Source organism: Meles meles, chromosome 10, assembly GCF_922984935.1.
Source record: "Meles meles chromosome 10, mMelMel3.1 paternal haplotype, whole genome shotgun sequence".
In the NCBI taxonomy this organism is placed as follows: Eukaryota; Metazoa; Chordata; class Mammalia; order Carnivora; family Mustelidae; genus Meles; species Meles meles.
Window position 1 is genome coordinate 93,289,428 of NC_060075.1, and position 10,514 is coordinate 93,299,941.

The following is a 10,514-nucleotide window of genomic DNA, read 5'->3' on the forward strand; positions in this document are numbered from 1 at the left end:
TAATTTTAAATAGTAATGCTCATTCCGATTTGAGTCCAAACTGAAACACAAATCCTTTATTAATTTTCTCTTTCCAGTAGTTTGGAGGTAGAATTATAATTTCATGGCCATTTCCTAAGAAAAGACTAGGATTTCTCCTTTGAAAAGAAAGGACAAAAAATTCCTCAGAATTCTTGCCTGTGCCCCACAGCTCCTGATTTTTATACTGCATGAGTAAACAATGATGAGTTCTTTAATTCATGCTATAAATAGGTATTAGATCATACTGCACTTGTTTTAATTTTGTACAATTTCCTTATAGTACAAAAAGTATTTTGCTGAATATAATAGAAAACACTGTATTTTTCCTCAACCATATATTTTGGTTTTCAATTTAAAAAGCACATTATATAAAGCAAGATTTATTTTTCAAAGTACATGGTATCCCCATAATTTTTGCCCCTACTCAATACATTAAAGAATCTGATTTTCATCTTATGACGTTTGGTTTCTGTTAGGAACACTTCTGATTCATCAAAGTAAAGAACTTGATAATCCAATCATGAGCTTGGGAAAATCTGGATGATAAGACATTAGGCCTATCTCCTGTCACTTTTCTTTATCTAGAGTCCTGGGGTTTCATTCTTTTCAGGATAAAAGGTATCTTGAACTTCCATAACTTTTTCAGTGTGATAGTTAACTGAGCATTAAGTAATATTCTTCATTTTTTATGATTTGTGCCTATATTTTATAGAATTTATACTATATATTCTTTTCAACTTTCCTTTTTTTAGGATGTTATTTATTTATTTAAGAGAGAGAGAGTGGTCGGGGAGAGGCAAAACAAGAAGGGGAGTGGGAATCCTGAGCAGGCTCCACATAGCCTGGAGTCCAACACAGAGCTCAGGGCTCAATTCCACTACCATGAGATCATGACCAGTTGCTTTAGAGGAGAGCCACCCAGGTGCCCTTCACTATTCTTTATTAAACTTATTAAGATTGTTTTTTATGGCCACAATCATTTCATTGATTTACAAAATAGAGACTGGTTTACAAAGTAAATAATTTCTTCTAATACATTTATATTATTCATAATCAGAAAAATTTTCCAGTAGACTGCCTGAGCTTATATATTTGATGAATATAAAGCTGTGTGATGCCAAAACAATGAACACTGTTATGCTGTAAATAAGCAAATAAAAATAAATAAATTAATTTAAAAAAAAATAAAGCTGTGTGAATTATATGTAAATTAACCAAATGCAATGACACTTTCAATTAAGTATGGTACTGTGAATCTGGATGCGATTCTCCCTCTAGATTTGAAATGAGGCAACATGTTTGCAGCACCTGTTATATGTTATGTGCCAAGTACCTTATTTACAGTCTCTCATTTAATTTGCATATGCCCCTACTCATACATCCTGTTATCCCATCTTTTGGATTAGGAAGCTGAGACCAGAAAATAATCACCCAAGTTCACAAAAGCAACAAGTGGAGCTGGAGCTCAGGTACGTCAGATTCCAAAGTCCAGACTCTCTGACAACACACTTTCTCCCTCAGAAGAGACAATGTGTCAACTCACACAAGCTACCTGATCAACTTTGTTCTTGAGTCAAATTCTTTCAAGACTATTACACATGTTCTGCATGAGCACTTCATGCAAATCCACTTGGACACAAGGTCGGATGCTGTTACAGTGTTTGCACAATGTAGTCTATGCCGACCTTTACCAGAAGGATTGACAGAAAAATCTCTTCTAAGATTTCCTCATCTAAACATGCTATGAAAATTAGACATTATTATTATAATTAACATTACCATAATTATTAGCAATTTGTCTGTGATTATTGTTACTCCAACATGACATTTTATTCTCATGGGACAAAACTTTCCCTTACTAATGGGAATGCAGTATTTGGGATAACAATTGGACCTATGTCATGTTAGATCACTAGACTGTCACCTGCCTGACCAGGTCTACTGAAGGTCACCATCTGTGAATGACATTAAATGTCATGATGCCCACAGTAAAGATGCAGTGGGAGCATGAAATGCATTTGTTAAAGATCATTTCTTCCATTTCGTAAAATGTATGTGGAAGGAAATGCCCACTCTTTGACTTCACATTCCTGCTAAAGGACTCATGCACTGCAGTCTTTTTCTCATGTCGTGATGGGGAAAACAACATGTGTGAAAATTTGGTGTGCTTCATTTTTTTCAGTTAATAAAAAGTATGTATTCTAATACATGTTTCTCCTACCTTTGAACATAAAATTGTACCCTACACTTTGTACTAGATAATCACGGGCCTTTTTTCTTCTACTTCCCTTAATGTTTTTGATCTTCTATTTTTATTTCTTTGCCGAACTGTACTTGCATATTTTATTTTAGGCCTTCTCAAACAGATTTTGTAAATAGGCAGTATTAGTAAATGAAAAATAGTTTGTATATTAGAGCTCCTTTCTGTTTCTGCCCGGAGCCTGATAATTTAGTGAGGTCTACCTTGAAGTTGACATGAAAAATGGGAGACACTACATCAAAAACTAATCATGTACAGTATGGTGACTAACATAATAATAAAAAAAGGAAAAATGGGAGAAGAAGTTTGAAAATCCCACTCTGTGATATAAATACAAGACATTCAGAATTCAAACACACTGAAATGTCAGAGCATAAGAGGAAGCTTTCATCCCCCAAATTATGCCTCATAAAACAGAGGTTGCCTTATGTTTCAGTTTGGGCAACTTCTCATTTTAAAAAATGGTCTTCTAATACTCTACTTTGATTAAACAATGCACTTGGACATGATATTAACCTAAAATAAACTCAATTAAATCTAGTTTAGAGGTAGTACCAGTAAAAAAAAAATTAAGAAGTTTCAGATGGATTTGGTAAATATTACCTGGGACTAAATATACCTGGGACTCTATACCATATGCTTACATTGTACATATACATAATGACAGAATAAATGAAAAAAGGCTTTTATTTTCTAGTGGATAAATGTCTTTCAATTAAATATCCAATGCTCTCATCATAATGGCAACCCCAAATTTACATTCCGACCCTAAGATGACTCAGAAATTTGTTCTAATGTATACATTTTAGAAGCTTGTGAAGAATCTGAACACAATTTTTATAGAAATTTGAGGCACAAAAAGTAGTATTTCTCAGGTGTTATTTGCAATAATATAATTTTAATTTATAGGCATAGTCCAATGAAGATATAAACTATTTTTTTAAAAGATTTCATTTATTTATTCGACAGAGAGAGATCACAAGTAGGCAGAGAGGTAGGCAGAGGGAGAGAGAGGGAAGCAGGCTTCCTGCTGAGCAGAGAGCCCGATGTGGGACTTGATCCCAGGACCCTGAGATCATGACCTGAGCCGTAGGCAGTGGCTTAACCCACTGAGCCACCCAGGCGCCCAATGAAGACATAAACTATTGAAAGTGAATATGTGAGAGATGCCTGGGTGGCTCTGTCTGTTAAGTGTCATGACCAAGGTCATGACCCCAGAGTCCTGGGATAGAACACATTTCCGTGGGATCCCTGATCAGTGGGAGTCTGCTTCTCCTTCTCTGTCTGCTCTCTCCCCAGTTCCTGTGTGCTCTCTCTTTCTCTCTGTCTCTCATGCATGCATGCTCTGGCTCTCAAATAAATAAAAAATACAACATTTTATTTAAAAAAGTAAATATTTGATTTTTATGTACATTAGTATAATTTTATATATTCAATTATAAAACCTCTCCCTTATTTACATCCAGACATTTCCACTGGAAAGGGAGAGATTGGCTTAGGTTGAGGCTAACAATATATGAGGTATTGCTTACTACATTCTGCTTATTTTTAGAAACTTGTAACAATGAGTCTTAGAAATTGAAAGTATTCGGCAAATCCTGACCAAATTGTTCTAAAGTGTCCTGTAGACTAGATCAAAATGAATACATTTCTCTATACTCCCGATTTAAAAAGAACTCCATTGGGTGACAATTGGAATTTGTAGGACTGACTTTTTTAATGATGGGTCATGTCCCAACTTATGCAGTAGATATTTTCATATTTAATTTCATTTATTTTCACAACATCTACTTGAGATGGTGGCTACATTGACAGAATGGATGGAAATACAGCAAATGTTAACAGTATATATGTCATTATAAATCTTTAACACTTTATTTTTTTCTCTTTTCCATTTTTCCCTAGTGGGCATATATTTTTATAACTTTATAATTTTAAGAAAGTGATAATCAATAACTCTAAATTTATTTGCTGAAGATGATTATATAGAAAGTGATAGATCCTGAATTAAAACTCTACATTTTTCTCTGCACCACAATCTCCCAAAACAAGTTTTCAGGACCTTCTGAATTACATCATTAATTAGATAGCTAAAGTTAATATTGCAGTCAATTGGGAAAAAAACAGGACTAGAAAGTTGCTTTTTAATTTGTGAATCCATGTGTGCCTATAATGACAGCAAGAAAAACACCAAAATATGTCTTTCCTTTCATTTTTCCAAAGTTTCACAAGTCTTATGAAAATTCTTTGAAAACACTTATTCAACTAGATCCTGTAGGGTAGAAACCTCCGTGTGAGATGTTCTCCCTCATCCAGGCAAAATTTTATCTCTAAGTCTAATGAAGAATGAAAAAATTTACTAGGCTGAATTTAGAAAAACCAAACCTAGCTTTGACATTCTTGGATATGTTTGTACAGTTAAATATGTCGATATCTGATATGAATTGCCTTCACACAAAAATGCAAGTTTATCAATTTTTGTTCATTCCTTTCGTTTGGTTATTTTTGAATCTAATAAATAAGATACACAAATTTCTTTACAAATCTCTCAACAAAGAAATCCCTAAGGGATTAACGGCTCTACCTCTTAGGAACTCCAGATGCTCTAGCTAGTTGGCTCCTTGTGAATGTCCTGCAAGCTAGATCAGGCACAACTACCCCCAGGACTGGGACAGAGTCAACAACCTCTTCTAGTAACCCACTGATATTTATGACCAAACTCGGACCAAACTTAGAATTCTGAGCCAGCACCAGCACCTACCCTGCCTCCCACCACGACCCACATCACCTACTTCCTCCCCCTACCTTATAGGGAAGAATTTAAAAATATCTTACCTGTAACCCTGAGCAATGTGCCAGGACCAAGCACTTTTTTGTACCACGAGCTACTCCAGCTACACTGTCTGAAAAGCTTTTACAGAAAACTTCCTGTGTGCCTCCTTTAAAATGTCTCTGTATTCTTTTAATATTTATGTAAATATACATATAAATAGGCACTGCTAACATTAAATAAAGATGAATCTCAAGCAAACTCACATTAGATATGAACATAGTCAAGAATGGATAACCTGACCCCTCTTCTGCCTGGATAGCTTGGGTCTGTCTTTTCCATCTCAATCACACACATTGGAGAGTCTGATTTTACCTTTAGTCACCATGTTCCTGAAACTTCTAAATCTTTTTTCTTAAAAGGTTTTCATGTATCATATCAGTTCTTTTCCTAGAGTGTAATTTATAGTTACTATTTCTGTGATTTTAAAAAGGATAAAGATAGAAATAATATTAAGAAATAAATATTTAAAAATAAAATAATTTTTAAGTTAATATTTAAAAATTGAATATATGCATATTCAATATTATATATATATATATATATATTTTATCTCTACACGCTGAGGAGTGGTTATCTGGCTTGATTATAAATTAAATTCTTTCCAGAATTCGGCCCTCACTGATACAAGAACAGATGAGTTATTAAAGAGTGAGAAATATTAACCAATTTATTGCTGAAATACTGTTCCTTTGAACTTCAGATTGTCCTGACAAGTTCCAGGATATTGATTTAAAACCCTGAGCTGCTCATCAGAAGATCCTAACTTGGTTTGGTCTTTCTGCCGCTGTCCCAGCAGGAGGGCAGAGGCAGCTCCAAGGTCCGCAGCTGAGTCCTGCATACAGCACAGCTGCTCCTGTTCTTCTGCCAGCTTCCAGAGTCCCAGCAGATTTAACCCAATGCGGAAAGATAGAAAAGAATGGTCTCAAAAGGACTTGTCCCTTTATAAAAATACCCTAAGCATCACATTGTGAGAATTTAATAAATGCATATTCAACATGACTTACTTGATGTCTTGGGAGGAAGAGAAACAATTTTAGTGCCATGATGAGAAACAGAAGCATTGTTTTCTGCATGAAGAGTCATACAAATTTTGAGCTATCACTATTACTCATTCAACTGCATAGTCTATTTAAAAGGTCAGACTACAAAAGACTATATATTCAGAATACATTTATGGCTTAATGTTTCTCATAGCATATAATGGTTAGACCATGCAGTAGGGAACAAACAAGTATCTATCGGGTCCCAAACGTTGCCATAGTAACTAGTCATGTGAATGTAGTCAAATAACTGACTCTCTAAGTCTCAGGTTCCCATCAGTGAAATTGGAATAAGAAGATCCCCCGTAAAATGCTCTTAAGGATTGAGACAAGGCACAGAAACAAGGCAGGCTTTGCAGATTATTAGAGAAAGGAACAGTATTCATTAAGAAAGGAGCACTATTAAGACTATAGGTACTTCATCAAAGAGTGTCTCACTTAAAAAGCCACCTACATGAAAAACATCTTGAATAAATAACTTACACAAATACGTCACAGGCATGGTCTCAGATACACTTTAATTTCAAGACTGCATCTATAGTTTTGTGTGTATATTTTCTCAAGTAGAATTTCAATATGCTTGCAAGCAAGGAAGTCAATAAACCATTCACAAAGTAGTTTTATTTCCATACACAACTGAAAATTTGTTGCTATGTATGGAAACATTTATTAGCTGCAAAATTACTGTCTAAATGCTAAGTTGATTCTACATTTTTTTCTAAAAAGCACCTATCAGTTTTTCATTCAGAGTACCTAAAAATAACAAAGTTACTTACCAAGAGAAATTATTATAAGCTTAGTTCCTTCTACAGATCTCTTGATCCAGCCTGGTTAACGGTTACCACACTGGTTAGAGCTTCTACAGAAATGTAAGCCTTCTCCTGAGGTTCTTGTCAGGGCCAGCAGGTAGAAACCTTGTACTGGCAGTTTGGTCTTTTGAGATCATTAAAAGATCTTGAATATAGGCTTCATGGCATGTGATATTTTATAAATCTGCCTCAGATTAATTGATCAAAATGTCTGCTTTGATGGAGGCAACAATCCTGGAAAATGCTGATAGAAAACTGAGATGAAGAAAGCAAATAAAAAGAGAGCGAAAGGGAGGGAGGGAGGAAGGGAGAGACAGAAAGAAAGAGGGAGAGAGAGAAAGAAATAGAGAGAAAGGAAGAAAGGAAGGAAGGAAGAGAGAATGAGAGGGAGGGAGGGAGAGAAGGGGAGGAAGGTGAAAGAAAGTGAAATAAGAAAAGAAGAAAGAAAGAAAGAAAAAGAAAAGAAAAGAAAGATCAGGACAAAGTGGTCAACCAATGACTTTTCTAAATTACCAGAAACAGTTTTCAGAGAATTAAGCGGTTTTGATTTCCAGGTATTCAAGTGTGTGAAACTGCTCAGAGATGCATCAAAGGAAACCTCTTCTGTTCTCACAAACACTGGCCTACTCTGTCAGCAGTTTAGGGTTATATTTCTGAAAGGAATAGGCTTCACTAACTGAAAAAGCTAACATGTCAACAGAAACATAATTGAGAAATGTGGACAATGGTCTGCATTTTTTAGTAAGCCACATTTACCATTCAGCTACACAAATCTTCACCAAGGAAAGCAAAGTAGAAAATACTTTCTGTGATGATAATATTTTCCTGGAATAAAGGGGAAAATTGTAGAATTCTATCTCCCTCAGAAAAACAGATTCTTTTTTTTTAAATATTTTATTTATTTGGTATATAGAGAGAGATCACAAGTAGATAGAGAGGCAAGTAGAGAGAGAGGGGGAAGCAGGCTCCCTGCTGAGCAGAGAGCCCCATGTGGGGCTCGATCCCAGGACCCTGAGATCATGACCTGAGCCGAAGGAAGAGGCTTAACCCACTGAGCCACCCAGGCGCCCCAGAAAAACAGATTCTTTATTAAAACTCAAACTGGAAAACAAACCCTCTGCTACCTTGAAAGAAGAAGCCTCTTGGAAGCTATTCTGTGATCTTTGGAAATATACCTGCGACCTTGCCTCTGTGGATAAGTAGCTTGGACAAGGCAATTGCCCTCCCTGGTTTCCCACATCCCATCTGCTGTGTGAGCATTAAGCTACTTATGTGCAAAAGGCTGCTCCTTTTCCAACAGCTTATGAAGCTGTGATTAAGAGCCAGAAAGGGTCTGCTGTGGCTGCTCAAGTGAGAAAGGAGTTGAGGGTTAGTGATGGAGAAGGTTTCCTTACAGATCCCTTCTGACTCTGTGACATTGCAAGATCCCAGCATGCACAATAGTGGGGCTTCCAGAGACTTAAAGACATGAAGGGTTATCAAGGAAAAGACGCTTATCAATCCCAAGCAGGAATTGAGCTTGTGTCGTTCATAATCCCGGATGAGCTATCCAGGATTCATTCCAGCAGTTCTCTTTTTGTTGGGACCACTGCCGAATGGGCTCTCCAAGGACCCTAGAGAGACTGCATCATACGTGCATGCTTCTGTCTGCTGTTCTGGCAAAGGAGACTTGATCCTGAGAAATTCTCGTTTTGCGATCTTCATTTGAAAAGCAAAGGAGAGAAGTCAGAAGCAATTGCATAAATTGACAGTGGACATGAAAACAGTGATCCCAAGAGACAGGAGTGTAGTCAACACAAATCAAGCTGGAGTCACATGTTCATTCATGGGGTTGGCGTTTCCCTGGAATAGTCAGAATTTTCTCCAAGATGGCCATGCATCAGGACTGGGGAGGCGGTAGCAAACCTGTTCTTCAGAGGCCAGGATTGGGGAGGAAGTTTTGTTTTAAAACCAATGGAAGACCTTAACAGTAAGATATGTCTCAGTGGCATTTTACTATGTCCCTGGCATAGAGAACTCTCAGGTCCCAGATGACTGCACCAAAACACCCCTGTTACAATAACTCCATGTTATCTTCCTTTTGGGGGCAACACGTTCACTTTCTTCCTTTAGGCTTTGCTTCAAACCCACCTATCCTTGAACTCTTTTTCTCTCAGAGTTACGGACTTCTCATCTTATTTGGTAAGCGTGTGGGGAAGTATAAGACTATCAGGAAAACTGGAAGAAGAGACTTATTACTGTATATAATAACAATGAGATAATAATCCCACCACTTTATGCAGAACTTTATGCATTTTATATAATTTATAAAATGAACTTTATACACACCATCATACATTTTATAGATCAGTGATCAGTAGTCTGAAGAAAATTCACCAATTTGGAAGAATTTGAACAATTACTATAGTTATTACTTTAGGTGCTATGAGGTTACAACACTGCTGTGAGTAAGAGAAATCTTGGAGGAAAAAAATCCTTCGTTTTACTATCCTGGACTCTCTTCCTATTCACAAGTCTTAGGTTTTCCAAAGAAAGCGAACTTTACTGTTGTTTGGAGGACAATGTAAATTGTGACATTTAAATAGTCTCTGAGTTCCTGTGTTAGCTGAGCTGGGTCAGGGAAGCAGTTCTGTTGTAATGGGAAAGGACCCTGTGATGTGTTGACCCTGTGCTAGACCTGTCCTATATGCAACCTTCTTCAGTCCCCAACAACCGCATGACAAAGACTGAGTAACTTACCTGGATTGTGTCAGTTACGTGGCTGAGCAAGAATTCAAAGAAGTTCTCTATCACTCCAAAGGCTTTATAATTTCCATCGTTCATTCATTCATTCATCATTCATTCATCGTATAACATTGTACACACTGGGATGGCTTCCTTCCCAGGAAACTTCTTATAGATGGAGAAACAGAAAAAATTCACATGTCCAAAAGCCAACCTAGTCCCCACAGAGGTAAAGATAAAGAAAAAGTAACTTTGGGTCACGTGGGCTTGAGTTAACTGGTCAGGAGTAGGCTGGATTTGAAGTTTGTTGTTGCTATGTGATGGGGGTTGAAATTTGTTCTGGTCAGAGTTCAGACACGTAAAAGTCCTCTAGTTGTATTTTGTCTTCGTCTCTTCACCTGTCTTTGAATCCTCTCCTTGTTCTGCTCCCCAGAAAGGGTCTGTCTCTCGAAGCTCTCTGAGCTCTGTCCCACTGTGACTTTTGCCCAAGGTTTGCTAACATGGTGGTAAAAGGTCACAGAAGCAGACATTCACTGATAATTTTACTAAGTCCCAATTTTAAGCAGATACTGTGAAACCGAGTCTTAAAGACATGGCCTTCACAAGTATTCCCGCCTCTTTTCCAGAGGTGGAACATTTCCAATTGCATTCCCAGTTGCAGGAGGTACTCACCAACTTCAAGCTGTGGTTGGATGCCCATCCTTGAGCAGATGAAAACCTGTTACTTTTGGACAGAGGGGAGATCTTCTGGGCAAAGTTTCAGTGGTTGCCTCCTTTGCCTTCGTTCAATTGCCATTGGATTCCACCAGGGCCTTCCTCTGCAATGA

At 37.1% G+C, this 10,514-nt stretch overlaps 1 gene segment (V, D, J or C); it reads right to left on the reverse strand.

The window, feature by feature from the left end:
* LOC123951549 overlaps positions 1-9,786 on the reverse strand; it is a 28,284-nt gene extending 18,498 nt beyond the window's left edge. Inside the window, 3 exon segments of the C gene segment in view lie at positions 5,117-5,180; positions 5,797-5,982; positions 9,703-9,786. Of these exon segments, the coding sequence occupies positions 5,117-5,180; positions 5,797-5,982; positions 9,703-9,786 (334 nt within the window).
* Between the last annotated feature and the right edge of the window lie 728 nt (positions 9,787-10,514).